The 16577-nt window shown below is 43.7% G+C and overlaps 1 protein-coding gene across 3 annotated transcripts in view; it reads right to left on the bottom strand.

Annotated features, from left to right (window-relative positions):
• Positions 1–16577, bottom strand: part of BTBD8 (BTB domain containing 8) — a 122419-nt gene that overhangs the window by 82569 nt on the left and 23273 nt on the right. For all 3 annotated transcript variants that reach the window (XM_044300799.1, XM_044300801.1, XM_044300800.1), the window contains exon 4: positions 14211–14328. In XM_044300799.1, coding sequence (XP_044156734.1) covers positions 14211–14328 — 118 coding nt within the window. The remainder of the gene's footprint in view (positions 1–14210; positions 14329–16577) is intronic.

Raw genomic sequence — 16577 nt, 5'->3', positions numbered from 1 at the left:
AGGAGCACGGCAGGGCGCCTCATCAGATTTGCAAGGGGTGCGGAGGGGTCAAGAGACTAGTCCCAAAGTAAAGGGGCTGAAACAATGTCCTCCTCAGACCAGGAGGAGAGACTAACGGATGAGGAGGGGGAAAGAGAAAATGGCGGTCAGGTCACTACACTAATTGACCAGGCTCAAGAGAAGAAAAGCCCTTCTAACCCCACTGATAGAGAACCTACTCTCAAAGATATAATGATGGCTGAGGGAGGATATATCCCTGATAAGACACGATATGCATAAAATCACAGAGAACCTCAGAGCTTGAAAAAAAAAAAAAAAAAAAAAAAAAGAGTGTCAGGAATGGAAGATGAGGTTAGGCCTCAAGATGGCGGCTTAGTCGACGGCAAAAGATATGGCTGCCCTATTTGCTAAAGCGGATGACCTGGAAAATAGATCACGCTGTAACAATATTAGAAAAGTGGGGATTCCAGAAAAAAACAGAAGGCCCCAATGCAACGAACTATATAGAGAAGTGGTTACATCAGAAGTTTCAAGACAAAGGACTGTCTTCATTGTGTGCTGTTGAAAGAGCACATCGGGTCCCCACAAGGCCACTACCACCAGGTAGACCACCGAGACCAATACTCGCCAAAATACTGCACTTTAAAGACAGATCTCATACTGCGGCAATCACGGGATAACTCAGACCTGGTCATAAATGGAGCAAAAATTTCAGTCTTCCCGGACTATTCCACAGAGGTCCAGAAGAGGAGGACATGTTTCCTGGACGTCAAGAGAAAACTAAGGAATCAGCAAATCCAATACTCCATGCTTTTCCCGGCTAAACAGAGTGGTGGCTATGGGATCTACCAGGTTTTTTGAGGATCCAGAAGAGGTGGCGCATTGGCTGGATTGCCATGAAAGTCAGCTGAGAGAGAACAAGGACACTTGAGAAGTTGGCGCCTAGGATGATACACTTTTGATATTTTACATGATGTCCTGAAGGGTGTTTGCGTTTCCTCCTTTCCGGATTCTTTTCCTTTTCTTTTCCCCTGATTTCTCCCCTTTTGTTTGTTTGCTTTTTCTCAGTCAGTATTACTACAAGGAGTAGGAAAATTACCCGTCTCGGGACGGTCCCGCGGAGGGGACTCTCGGATGAACAATATTCCATCAGTTCCTCTGTTACAGGAGCGCGAGTTGCACAAAATATGCGGTTTACAGTTTGTAGTTCTTACTTAGGTCTTTAAGTGTTTGGAAAGTGTATGGTTGACCATGCTGTTTACCAAGGTGGGCAGGTTGATAAGGAAGAGCCCTATTCAAGAGTTGATTTGGAAATATATTTTCAGGCATAGATTCTTCATTAACGGTAAGGGTCTTCTCACTCTGGCTTGGCCAGGGGGATAATACGGCATCTTAAACTAGCAATGTGGGTGACGTTAATGGGAGGGGGATCACATATGATTAAGATATTAAGATACTCAGCTGGAATGTGAGGGGCATGGCCGACACGACTAAGCGACATAGTATTTTTACCTACTTGTCTCTGTTTCAGACGGCTATTTGCTGCTTACAAGAGACGTATCTAACTAAGAACACAATAAATTGGCTACAGAAGTCGTGGGTGGGGTATGCGTCTCATGCAGTGTTTAACTCACATTCCAGGGGAGTTAGTATACCATTTCATAAAAGTGTTAGGTTTAAATGTATTAAAGAGTTTCTGGATGTGTAAGGGAAGTTTGTCTGTATTCTATGTAATATAGAAGGGATACAAATAATGTTTTTTTTTAAATCAGATAATTTTTATTTGATTTTTATAAAAACAATATATTATTACAATAACAACCCCCTACCCCCACCCACCCCTCTCTTCCCTCCCACCCCTTTTTCAGCCCTGCGACCAGTTAAAGTCCAGAATCATCTCCGTGATAGTCTTTGTAATAGTCTTTGTAGTACCATACACCATTAACATACTCTCACCCATATGTCTTCCATGACCACCATGCCATCCACTATCCACAACAGACCCCATGTTCATCTTTCGCCCATACACCATACCAATCATCACCATCCATCCTAGCAGGTAGAAAATAACATAGACCAACATACACTATTTTGGACACATTCCACCCAATATACTGTTAAGTAATGTTATAATATCTCAACCACGAGAACCATACAGTTTCAAATTTCTTGACCGCTCCTCTCTTCTGATAGACATACCTTTCTAACTTTACCAAGATGTGAACCCTATCTACAAGCTCTTTCAATGTAGGCGATTCCGGATCTATCCAGTGTTGTGCAATACTTTTCCTGGCTTGATATAGGACACGCATAATGGCCGTTTTCTTCTTAGCCATCCCTGGCTGAACTTTAACACATCCTAAAACACACACTAGTGGTGTGACCTCTATATTAGTTTGGAACACAGCATTTATCAAGCCCACAACAGCCATCCAATATCTCCTAAGCTTTGGGCAATTCCACATCAAGTGGATAAGGTCTGCGTTATGCCTATTACACCTTGGGCAACAGTCATCTGCTCTATATCCCATCTTTTTCAGCAGAACCGGAGTTCTATACACCCTGTGCATCAAGTACAATTGTGATACCCGTTGCGCTTCACTCACTGCTATGGTTAGAAAATTCTGCATTACTTCATCCCAGGGATACAAATAATGTTGGTGGCGCTATACATTCCTCCGCTATTTGCATCAACCCCTTTGAGAATGATCTCAGACATTGTACTCCGGATGACCGGCTAGATAGCTGTAGAATGGAGGGCGATGAGAGGTCTCCGGGTAGTTCTGCGCTATGCAATTTTATGACAATGTTGGGTCTGATAGATGTATGGAGGACCGTGAGACATCCCACAGAACGTAAATACTCTTGCAGTTTGTCCACATATAATACCCTATCCCGAATAGATTTGGCATTAGTGAACTATGCAATGTTTCCACTCCTCATCCACTCCTCTGAATATCAGCCTAGGGCGTTGTTAGATCACTCTATTCTGAAAGTGGAACTGAACCTGGGAGGGGGGGGGGGGGGGGGGTCAGGTCGGGGCCGAAGTTATGGAAGTGTAACGCAGTATGGCTACAGATCTTGGGTGACCTGACGGGCATGGCTGCATCCATTACAGAATACTTCACTTTCAATGTGGGAACATACTATGAAGGAATACTTGAGGGGGCCGTTTATTAAGGCGATTAGTGCCCACAAAACTAGTTCGACAGAAGCGGATGTCAAGGCTCACAAAGACGTGGCAGAGGCGGAGGAGGCCTTTGGAGCAACACCTTCACAGGATTCCATTATGAAATTGAGGGAGGCACAGGAGCAATTGAGATGTAATTTGTGACAGGTAGCAGAAAGGAAACGTACCTTTTATAAACAACGCTTATTTGCGGAAAAGAGAGAGTAGGTCATATGCTTGCTGTCATCTCTAGGGCCCAGCAGGGTTTGTCATGCATAACGGAGCTGGTAGACCATCAGGGGAAATCATTTGTGGGAACAAGGGATATCCTGGGCAGTGATGGCCAGTCCGCATTGTTCGCCCGCGAACACATGCGGGCTGCCATCTTTTCTCCCAAGTCCGGCGAGGCACAGGTAAGCCCTTACCTGTGCCTGTGCGCGAGCCGGTCTGAAATCAAATGCGGTCAATGGGAGCAGGCAGTTCCGAGAACAGCCCGATGAAGGCCCCCGGCGGATGTTCTCGGAACTGCCTGCTCCCGCTGACCGCATTTGATTTCAGACCAGCTCGCGCACAGGCAAGGGCTTACCTGTTCCTCGCCGGACTTGTGAGAAAAGATGGCAGCCTGCATGTGTTCGCGGGTGAACAATGCGAACTGGCCATCACTGATCCTGGGTATATTTAAGGATTTCTACTCCTCCCTATATACCTCTAGGGCATCTACTTCGGAGGAGGAGCTACTAACATTCTTTAGGGAGGCGGAGCTGCCTACACTATCGGCAGATGATAGGGATCAATTAGAAGAACCTATTACTATGGAGGAATTAGAGGAAGCCCTAAAAGATATGACCAATGATAAGGCCCCGGGTTCGGACAGTATTCCAGTTAAAGTATATAAGAGCTTCCAGGAAAATTTTCTGCCAGAACTACTCAAGGTCTTCAACTACTCGCTAGAGGTGGGTTCAGTCCCAACTTCTATGCAGGAGGCCCTTATAGTAGTGATCCCCAAACTCCAGACTCATATAGACCGATATCCCTCTTAACTTCAGATGTTAAGCTTTTAGTGAAGGTCTTGGCGAAGCGTCTATCCAGAGTGATTCTTAACATAATCCATCCAGATCAGATGGGTTTTATGCCCCAGAAATCTACAGCTACCAATATAAGAAGAGTATATACCAGTTTACAAGTTCAGCCGGATAATTGTGGAGATAGAGCTATTCTATCGCTCGACGCTGCTAAGGCATTTAACAGTGTTGAATGTGGGTTTCTTTGGGCTACATTGGATTATATGGGATTTGGACAGAGATTTATCAAATGGGTTCAGGTCCTGTATTCAAACCTGAAGGCGCGGATTAGGGCTAATGGGGAAGTGTCTGACTACATTCAATTGGCTAGGGAAACTAGACAGGGATGTCCGCTCTCGCCCCTGCTATTTGCTATAGCCATTGAACCTCTAGCGGCAGCAGTACGTAAATATCCGGATAGTAAGGGTTTCAATATGGACAGGTACATAATAAAATAGCGTTATATGCAGACGACACTCTTATTCTTGGGAGATACGGCGCCCTCTTTATCGGCCACTATGTCTCTTATAGACCGGTTTGGCAGACTTTCGGGCCTTACTATTAATTGGCAAAAATCAGCATTGATGCCTATTAAATGGACAGATAGTGTCTGATACGGTCATAGCTAATAATATTCCCTATGTGAATAACAAAGTACTTAGGAATTCATATATCTCCTAGGCTTTTGGACTTTGAGGATTTGAACCTATGTCCATTGCTGTGGAAATTTAGAGTGAAGGCTAGAGCATGGTGTAAGCTATTCCTTTCAGTGGTGGGTACAGTTAATCTCCTCAAGATGGTAATGATGCCGCAACTGTTGTATATACTTCATAACGCACCGGTTTGACTGCCCTTAGATAGGTTTCATAGAATTAACGCTATATTCTGAGAATTAATATGGAGAGGGGGTCAGCCTAGGATTAAATTGGAAACACTGCAATACGCAAAAACGGTGGGGGGGGGGTTGGCGGTTCCAAACCCTTAGATATATTATTTAGCAGCGCAATGTCAGCATTTTACAGGATTGAAGGACTATACAATGGTGTATATGACTAGTCAGATCTTACAGTATAAAATAGGAGGGAGAGATCTTATGTGGATACTGGAGGGAGCGGGGATCCATAGTCTGGAAGGAAATTTTCCTTTAATAGGACTTAAGAAAAAAGTGTGGACCAAGGTTAAGCAGCTGAGAGGTGTCCTGGGTATCAGCCTTAAAAAAGGCACCAATATTATTAAGTTAGAGACGGCCCAAAAATGAATGCTCATTGGGGGTGAAAAGAGAGGCTTGATATCTGCGCTAAACCCATTACTACTGGACAAGTTTTTAGAGTCTCATCCGTTGACACGAATGAAGAGATGGGAGAGAGATATGGTAGAGATATCACAGGATCAATGGGAAGATATTTTAGAAGCAGTCCCCCTGATGTTTCCTTGAGTGAACAAGGAAAACTGTCGTCATCATTCACAGAGTATATAAAACGTCAATATTTTTACATAAAATTGTAGTTAGAACTGATACAAAATGTCCGAGATGCTTACTGGAGCCAGCTGACTTGCTACATATGATGTGGCAATGCCAGAATCGGGACGACTACTGGAAAGGCGTATTGGAGAACATACATCGAGTATTCTTGGTGAGAGTGGATAGAGATCCCAAAATTTGTATATTAAGTTATGTTTCTAAACTCAGGACAGATGATTATAGAAAGGTAGCGGTGGGAAGGTTGTTATATGTTGCCAGGAAACTAATTGCCCAGAACCGGATACAGAAGAAGCCTCCTTCACTGGAGGAATTTCAAATAAAAGTTCATAATATGCTGTTGTCTGAAAAAACAATATTCATCAAAAAATGTTGCCCACAAAAGTTTGATAGAATATGGAGTGACTGGATGACTCAGTCATTTACATTTAAAGGATATAGTAGGAGTGAGCCATTGGCGGAGTGAGTAAGGGTGTGGGAGGGGGGAGAGGTTGAGGGCGTGGGGGACTGGGAGGGTTGATCTCTTTGTTTGTATAAAATATATGCATGTATAAAATAACCTGACAGAACACAATAGACTGTACCAATTTTTTTTTATTGTCTGTTAAGATGTGACATTCCAAATGTATATCTGTAACATTTTAATTGTTAATTAAAAAAAATTGATAAAAAACCAAAAACAAACAAATAGATTGGTAAAGTTCTGCAGTGATGGTTGACTTTTTGGAAGTTTCTCCCATCTGTACAGAGGATCTTTGGAGCTCAGCCAGAGTGACCATTGAGTTCTTGGCCACCTCTCTTAACAAGGCCGTTCTCCTTGATTACTTAGGTTGGTGGGGCAGACAGCTCTGGGAAGAGCCATGGTTTTTCCAAACATCTTCCATGTAAGAATGATAGAGCCCACTGTGCTTTTGGGAACTTTCAGTGCAGCAGAAAAGTTTTCTGTCCCCCCTTCTCCAGATATGTGCTTCTACACAATCCTGTCTCTGAGCGCTACAGGCAGTTCTTTCCTCCTCATGTCTTGGTTTTTGTTCTGATATGTATTGTCAGCTGCGAGACCTTATATAGACAGGGGGGGGGGGGGGGGGGAATGTATTTTCAAATCATGTCCAATCAACTGAATTTACCACAGGTGGACTCCAATCAAGATGTAGAAACATCTCAAAGATGATCAAGACAAATGGGAGGCCCCCAGAGCTAAAGTTCCAGTGTCATAGTAAAGGGTCGGGATACTTATGTCCATGCAAATTTTTAGTTTTTCCTTGTTAATATAATTTGCAAAAATGTCTAAAATTTAGTTTTCACTTTTGTCATTATGGGGTATTGAGTGAAGATTGATGGGGGGAAAACTTAGCAACATAGCAACGTAGGCTGAAAAAAGATATACGTCCGTCCAGTTCAGCCTGTTAAGGGTACTTTCACACTTGCGGCAGAGGATTCCGGCAGGCAGTTCCGTCACCGGATCCATCAAAACGTATGCAAACTGATGGCATTTATCAGGTCCTGATCCGTATGACAAATGCATTGAAATGCTGGATCCGTGTCTCCGGTTTCATCTGGAAAAACGGACCTAGCATTTATTTTTTGTCCACATTTTTTGCGGTCTGAGCATGCGCAGACTGCAATGCCGGATCCATTTTTCCGGAACATTTGGGGCCAGATCCGACATTAATGCCTTTCAATGGGAAAAAATGCCAGATCCAGCATTCCGGCAAGTGTTCTGGAATTTTGGCATGCTGCGGTATTATCTCTGTCCTGAAAAGTCAAAAAGACTAAACTGAAGATGCTCTCCATTCAGAATGCATTAGGATAATAAAACTGATCAGTTCTTTTCCGGTATTGAGCCCCTAGGACGGAACTCAATGCCGGAAAAGAATAACGCTAGTGTGAAAGTACCCTAACCTGCAAAGTGGATCCAGGGGAAGGCAAACACCCCCTCATTTATTTTAGCACAAAGACGCAACATAACAAAATGTGAATAAGTTAAAGCGTCTGAATGCGCTTTATCGTTTTAGTTAGCACCCCAAACTTTACATGTGAAAATAACCTCCTTTAAATCTGTGATATGAAGCTGTGTGTAAAAACACAAAGGGATTGTCCTAATTACCATTTTTATCTTATCCCCTAAGCACAGCGTTACAGCCATAACAGGCTTAGGGTAGCGTTAGATCTCACAGGCAGGACGCACAGAAGCAAATCGCTTATGCGGTGAAACCGTTCCGCTGCCTTTGAATGTGATAAAGCATCATCTAAAGCTCAAACATCACGGCCATTGAAAAACAAAAACAGAAAGGCACCAAGCTTTATGTTGCCTGCAAACAGTGATAGTAAGGACATTGTAAATATCCCCAAGTCTCCTGCTGGACAACCAATGCATAACGGACAAAAACCATGATCCGATCAGATCATAAATGGCCGTAAAAAATGCTAATTGGAAACGGAAACACAAAGTCTGAGTTAGGCACTATATCCTGCTACATGTTAGAAGGCAATGCTATGATGAACTCATGTATGAGAAGTCATTTCTGAAGTGAATTTACGCCATCACTTTCTGATCGGTGAGGACACGCCCTAACAGATGGCAAACATAAGAAGGTCTTGTTCGGACGACCGCAACGTGTTGGCATTTTTGAGTCCAATTCCTGGCCTAACCAACCAAACTTTTAAAGAGTCTTATGATCCAAACATACATCATCACAAATCCTTTAGATCCCATAGATGCACTGCAGTGATATAAAATGGCTGTGAAGGTGGACACGACCTTTAACTGTTTCACTGCCAAGGATGTACGCACTACATCATGACTTTAAATGCTTGCGCAACTAGAATATAAAAACTAGAGAATAGATCTTATTTCCTGGTTTTGTGTCCCTGTACGGAAGTGACATCAGGAGGAGAGATCTCAGCTTGTTCTTGTCATCTCTCCCCCTAAGCAGCCTTTAGTGTCTCCAGGGCTGTGATCCAGGAACTTTTCTTCATGGTATCACCCCTCTAATCAATTATAGAGGATAAGTGCTCCCTGTTAGTCACATACAGATTTTGGGGGGTCATTTATTTACAGAAATGTGTTTAAATTAGGCTCTTTGCGCCGCAATCAGCAACTTTTTCCCTGCTCACGCCAGGTCTAAAAAAAGTGGTCGTGGAGTGGGCGGGAAAGCCCGGCAGGCCCGTCTCATTCATCATTTTCTACGCCTGTTTTAGGTGTAGAAAATGGTCTACATCTACGCCAGCAAGGGGAGCTGGGGTAGATGTAGAAGCGGCGGTGGATCAGCCAAAGTTAGGTAGAGGCAGGTGCCTCTATATAACTTTGGCGGATTCAACGCCAGCGCAGGGCCTTATTAAGACCGAAGTCTAAAACGCAGGTCTTAACCACCTCCGGACCGCCTAACGCAGATTCGCGTTCCGGAGGTGGCAGCCCTGCGCACAGTCACGCATATATGCGTCATCTCGCGAGACGCGAGATTTCCTGTGAACGCGCGCTCACAGGAACGGAAGGTAAGCGAGTGGATCTCCAGCCTGCCAGCGGCGATCGCTCGCTGGCAGGCTGGAGATCCGAATTTTTTAACCCCTAACAGGTATATTAGACGCTGTTTTCATAACAGCGTCTAATATACCTCCTACCTGGTCCTCTGGTGGTCCCTTTTGTTAGGATCGACCACCAGAGGACTCAGGTAGGTCAGTACAGTCGCACCAAACACCACACTACACTACACTACACCACACCCCCCCCCCCGGTCACTTATTAACCCCTTATAAACCCCTGATCACCCATGATCACCCCATATAAACTCCCTGATCACCCCCCTGTCATTGATCACCGCCCTGTCAGGCTCCGTTCAGACGTCCGTATGATTTTTACGGATCCACGGATCGGATCCGCAAAACGCATACGGACGTCTAAATGGAGCCTTACAGGGGGGTGATCAATGACAGGCGGGTGATCACCCATATACACTCCCTGATCACCCCCCTGTCATTGATAACCCCCCTGTAAGGCTCCATTCAGACGTCCACATGCGTTTTGTGGATCCGATCCATGTATCCATGGATCCGTAAAAAATCATGCGGATGTCTGAATGGAGCCTTACAGGGGGGGTGATCAGTGACAGGGGGGTGATCCGGGAGTCTATATGGGTGATTACCCCCCTGTCATTGATCACCCCCCCCCCCCCCCCCCCCCCCCGTAAGGCTCCATTCAGACATTTTTTTTGGCACAAGTTAGCGGAAATTTTTTGTTTGTTTTTGTTTTTTCTTACTAAGTCTCATATTCTACTAACTTGTGTCAAAAAATAAAATCTCCCATGAACTCACCATACCCCTCACGGAATCCAAATGCGTAAACATTTTTAGACATTTATATTCCAGACTTCTTCTCACGCTTTAGGGCCCCTAAAAAGCCAGGGCAGTATAAATACCCCACATGTGACCCCATTTCGGAAAGAAGACACCCCAAGGTATTCGCTGAGGGGCATATTGAGTCCATGAAAGATTGAAATTTTTGTCCTAAGTTAGCGGAAAGTGAGACTTTGTGAGAAAAAAACCCCAAAAAATCAATTTCCGCTAACTTATGCAAAAAATAAAAAATTTCTAGGAACTCGCCAGGCCCCTCATTGAATACCTTGGGGTGTCTTCTTTCCAAAGTGGGGTCACATGTGGGGTATTTATACTGCCCTGGCTTTTTAGGGGCCCGAAAGTGTGAGAAGAAGTCTGGAATATAAATGTCTAAAAATGCTCTCCTAGAAGGAATTTGGGCCCCTTTGCGCATCTAGGCTGCAAAAAAAAGTGTGACACATCTGGTATCGCCGTACTCAGGAGAAGTTGGGGAATGTGTTTTGGGGTGTCATTTTACATATACCCATGCTGGGTGAGAGAAATATCTTGGTCAAATGCCAACTTTGTATAAAAAAATAGGAAAAGTTGTCTTTTGCCAAGATATTTCTCTCACCCAGCATGGTTATATGTAAAATGGCACCCCAAAACACATTCCCCAACTTCTCCTGAGTACGGCGATACCAGATGTGTCACACTTTTTTGCTGCCAAGGTGGGCAAAGGGGCACATATTCCAAAGTGCACCTTTCAGATTTTGCAGGCCATTTTTTACACATTTTGATTGCAAGGTACTTCTCACACATTTGGGCCCCTAAATTGCCAGGGCAGTATAACTACGCCACAAGTGACCCCATTTTGGAAAGAAGACACCCCAAGGTATTCCGTGGGGGGCACGGCGAGTTCCTAGAATTTTTTATTTTTTGTCACAAGTTAGCGGAAAATGATGATTTTTCTTTTATTTTCTTTTTTCCTTACAAAAGTCTCATATTCCACTAACTTGCGACAAAAAATAAAAGATTCTAGGAACTCGCCATGCCCCTCATGGAATACCTTGGGGTGTCTTCTTTCCAAAATGGGGTCACTTGTGGCGTAGTTATACTGCCCTGGCAATTTAGGGGCCCAAATGTGTGAGAAGTACCTTGCAATCAAAATGTGTAAAAAATGGCCTGCAAAATCTGAAAGGTGCACTTTGGAATATGTGCCCCTTTGCCCACCTTGGCAGCAAAAAAGTGTGACACATCTGGTATCGCCGTACTCAGGAGAAGTTGGGGAATGTGTTTTGGGGTGTCATTTTACATATACCCATGCTGGGTGAGAAAAATATCTTGGTCAAATGCCAACTTTGTATAAAAAAAAATAAATGGGAAAAGTTGTCTTTTGCCAAGATATTTTTCTCACCCAGCATGGGTATATGTAAAATCACACCCCAAAACACATTCCCCAACTTCTCCTGAGTACGGCGATACCAGATGTGTCACACTTTTTTGCTGCCAAGGTGGGCAAAGGGGCACATATTCCAAAGTGCACCTTTCAGATTTTGCAGGCCATTTTTTACACATTTTGATTGCAAGGTACTTCTCACACATTTGGGCCCCTAAATTGCCAGGGCAGTATAACTACGCCACAAGTGACCCCATTTTGGAAAGAAGACACCCCAAGGTATTCCATGAGGGGCATGGCGAGTTCCTAGAATCTTTTATTTTTTGTCGCAAGTTAGTGGAATATGAGACTTTTGTAAGGAAAAAAGAAAATAAAAGAAAAATCATCATTTTCCGCTAACTTGTGACAAAAAATAAAAAATTCTAGGAACTCACTATGCCCATCAGCGAATACCTTAGGGTGTCTACTTTCCAAAATGGGGTCATTTGTGGGGGTTTTCTACTGGGCATTGTAGAACCTCAGGAAACATGACAGGTGCTCAGAAAGTCAGAGCTGTTTCAAAAAGCGGAAATTCACATTTTTGTAAATGCTATAACTTTTACCCAAACCATTTTTTTTTTGCCCAAACATTTTTTTTTTGTCAAAGACATGTAGAACAATAAATTTGGCGAAAAATGTATATATGGATGTCGTTTTTTTTGCAAAATTTTACAGCTGAAAGTGAAAAATTTCATTTTTTTGCAAAAAAATCGTTACATTTTGATTAATAACAAAAAAAGTAAAAATGTCAGCAGCAATAAACTACCACCAAATGAAAGCTCCATTAGTGAGAAGAAAAGGAGGTAAAATTCATTTGGGTGGTAAGTTGCATGACCGAGCGATAAACGGTGAAAGGAGTGTAGTGCAGAAGTGTAAAAAGTGCTCTGGTCATGAAGGGGGTTTCACCTAGCGGGGCTGAAGTGGTTAATAAATGACCCCTTTATTTTTTCTAGTAACGGAATGAGCAGATAAGCATTTGCACATGTAATCTCCCCAGTAAATAGTCAGATCATATGTCAATTTACTGGCATCTGAATCATGGAGATTTTTAGCCTCTTTAGCGGATGTGATTTTGTGAAGTTATGAGAGTGTATGAACTCTGCAGATATTATTTTTGGAGCTGTGATGCAGGCTCCTCTTGGGTTAGACTTTTAGCCACAAACATAACTTTTTCAGCATTTTAACACTGATTTAAAACTGCATGAAGGAGCCCATGAGTTTAAAGAGAGACTCTTTCAGCCCGATTTTGGACCATTATCTACAGTGATACATTAGTAGTCCTGCAGATAAGGAGCTCCGTTTTTCTACTGCCCCAGGTTCCCCCTCTGTCAGCGCTCAGAGCTGCAGTGAAATACATTGTGAGGACTGCTGTGCATGCGCATATGAGTCCTCTCCATTATGTCAGAATACTACAGCAGTCCGGACTGTGTATTTCAGCACATCTTTGAGTGCCGACAGTGGAGAAATCGGGAGGCAGTAGAAAAATAAAAAATAGTGATCTGGACTTCTTAGTTACAATACTACACATCTATTACTACATATAATAGTCTACAATAGGGGTGACAGAATCCCTTTAAAGGGGTTGTCCAAGAATTCTTACTGCCTAAAACAAAGATTCAGCAACCTTCGGCACTCTAGCTGTTGTGAAACTACAATTCCCAGCATGCTCCATTCATTTCTGTGAGAGTTCTTAGAAGAGGAGAGCAAGTATGCTGGGAGTTGTAGTTACACAACAGCTAGAGTGCCAGAGGTTGCCTACCCCCTAGCCTAAAAGATAGGTTGTCAATATCTGTTTGATGGGGGTCCGATTTCCAGCACCCTCAATTATCAGCTGTATGGAGAGTCTGTGGTCTCTTCCTAGGCCAGTCCCGTCACCTTCATCAGTCACATGGCCAAGGCACAGGTCAGTCCTATTCAAGTGAATGGACCTGAGCTGCAATACCAAGCGAAGCCACTATAAAATGTATGGCGCTGTGCTTGGTACTCTGAAGAGGCCACAGTCTCTTCACAAAACAGCTGATCGGCGGGGGTGCCAGGAGTCAATATCAAAATCCTGGAAACACCCCTTTAAAGTACTGGATGAATTTTCTACAATGTGCCAGATGTCTAACTTTCAAAAGTAAATATATGTGTATGGTGGTAGAATGTTTTTTTATTTTTAATTTATATTTTAGGTTTCATTTGAATATGTTAAAAAGTGTGAAAATTGTTTTTGGTTCATTTCTTATGTACTATATTCTACTGCAGTTTAGACTGACTACAGGGCGACTGTCAGGCTGCTGTGTGCCCACAAGTCGCCGCGTGGCTCTAGCTTTCATACAGTATGCCCGACTTCCTAATTACCAGGTGACTTCTACATGTCTCTATTCTGTATTTCCATGTACACTGCCGTCATTAGAATAAGGGCTTATGCACACGAACGTGGCAAGGGCACTGGCCGTGTGACTGCTGTTTGTTCAAGTGAATGGGTCCGCGATCCGCAACATGTTCTATTTTTTTTGTGGTGCGGAGGCACAGACCTAAATCCCATGGAAGCGCTCTGCAGTGCTTCTATGGGCTTCTGCCCTGTATCATGTGCATTGCAGACCCATTAAAGCGAACGGGTCCGGATTCATGATACAGGGCGCACATGTCCGGTGCCCGCATATTGCAGACACGCTGTTTGCGGGGCCGCATGCGTTCGCGTGCATGAGCCCTAGAGGTAAATATATAAATATAAAAGTGGAAGCCATAAAAATGAAGCTGCAATACCTGTGCACATCAAAGTGAGTTTCTTCCACCTGGATTGTAACATCACTAGCAAAGGACTGTTTGAAAAGAGACAGCAAATCTTTGCCAAGGTAAGAGGGGGTCTCCGATCCAGAAAAGTCTAGTTAAAAATCCAAACAAAAAATACAAATATTAAAATACAAAACACAATTATAGACTGTAAATGTCAAATGGTACAGCAAATGAACAAATCATTTATAAAACGTGCCCAACAAAAACATTTTTTGCTGTAATATTTTCTGCAGTAAGAAATACATGCATTTGGAGTGCCCACCAATCAGCTGTTTGAAAAGGCACAGGCGCTCGCAGTTGCGTCGCAGCCTTCGCTCTGCAAACTCGAAAAATACTACCGCACATTGTATAGTGGCTGTGCTTGGTATTGCAGTTTAGACCCATTTACTTCAATAGGGCTAAGCTGTGCCTAGGCCATGTGACCAATTAATGTGATATTACATGGCCTAGGGAAAGCTGAGCTCAAACAGATAATCGGAGGGGTCCTGTGTGACGGACCCCCACCGATCAGATACTGTAAAACTCCCAGAAAACCCCTTTAACTCCTTAACCCTGGGTTCACACCTGAGCGTTTTACAGCGCGTTCAAACGCGCTGTAAAACGCTCAAGACATGAAATCCAATGCTTCCCTATGGGAATGGTTCACACCTGGGCGTTTTACAGCGCGTACGAACGCGCTGTAAAACGCCCAACGCTCAAACAAGTACTTGAGCTTCTTTGGGGCGTTTTGACGCGAGTTTGTGGCCATAGGACACTGCAGTCAATGACACAAACGCGCGTCAAACGCGCGTTTACTATTACAAAAAACGCGCATAAGAACGCGCGACAAAAACGCGCGTAAAACGCGCGTTTGAGAAACGCTCAGGTGTGAACCCAGGGTAAAGGGACACTGTCAGGCCTTCTGAGCATATTTAGATCTTTATATGCCCTCCTACTTCTTTTAATAAGTTTCCAATTCATATAAGTATTATACCTGTGCGCATTGTAAAACGTGAAAAATAATCTTTATAATAACCTGTCAATCAGCTGTCCTTTGTGCCGCATTTGTACCCAGCCGCGCCCCAACTGCCGGATCCTTAGAGACGCCATCTCATTAGAATTCACTTCGCTGGACGGTATTTTCCTGTCCCCAACATTCGGAGATCCCGCGCATGCCCAATACGAAGTTACGGCAGGCGCAGTTACGCAGGCGCAGAATGGAGAGGCTAAAGCGGCCTCATAGAAACATAGGGGACGCAGGCGCGATGTGATCCCAGGCGAGTGAGGGTGCCGGATGCTATTGAGGCCGATGACCTTAACTTCGTATTGGACATGCGCGGGATCTCCGAATGTCGGGGACAGGAAAATACCGCCAAGCAAAAGTGAATTCTAATGGGATGGGCTTCTCTAAGGATCCGGCAGTTGGGGCGCGGCTGGGCACAAATGCGGCGCAAAGAACGCCCCTTGGGCACAAAGGACAGTTGATTGACAGGTGATTATAAAGATTATTTTTCACGTTTTACAATGCGCACAGGGATAATACTTATATGAATTGGAAACTTATTACAAGACCTAGGAGGGCATATAAAGATCTAATTATGCTCATAAGGCCTGACAGTGTCCCTTTAATGCAGAAAGATGCATCTGTAAATCATGGATTGCCCTACATATTAAGGCACTATGACATACAGGTGTGTCACTGTGATGGCGGCAGAGCACAGGAGCTGTGCCCGCACAATCAACAGCAAGAGCTCAGCTGTAACAGACAGCCACGTTCCTGCTGGAAAAGCCAGGAACAGAAAAATACTTTCAAACTCCGCCGTTTAACCTCTTAGTTGCCACTGTCAATAGTGACCGCTGAATTTCCGGAGCTTGACAAAGGGAGCGGCTCTCTTGATGCCCATCAGCCCTCCGCCGCACACAATAAAGATCATTAATAACCCGTGAGGACTCCCGTAGGAAATGAAGAAGTGGTCAAGCTTGTGCATGGCTGCTGCAGTACGCATGTAGGATCCAAAATAGGCAAAAAGAAGATCAAGTGAAGCCAGGAAACACCATAGGATTCCGAAATGGAGGTTTTCATTTATAGGCTTCGGGTTTTATTGCAGAAATTGCATCTTTGTCAGGACATACAAAGCAAAGGATACACCACAAATATATAGAGAAAAAGGGTGCCCTATGACCTCATTAACATTCAAACTGAACCACTGAAAACAGTGTAAGTATACAGCCAATATACACCAATCAATAGGAAAACGGTCAAAACAAAAAATGTGTAATAAAGAAAGATGAGGGTTAAAATGTTAGAAAATAGCAAAAGGTATGTTAATAGAAACAGTTGTTGTTCCATTTAACCCC

Source organism: Bufo gargarizans, chromosome 7, assembly GCF_014858855.1.
Source record: "Bufo gargarizans isolate SCDJY-AF-19 chromosome 7, ASM1485885v1, whole genome shotgun sequence".
NCBI classification, from domain to species: domain Eukaryota; kingdom Metazoa; phylum Chordata; class Amphibia; order Anura; family Bufonidae; genus Bufo; species Bufo gargarizans.
The sequence above is the reverse complement of the archived record's forward strand: the minus strand, read 5'-3'. Positions and strand labels throughout refer to the sequence as shown.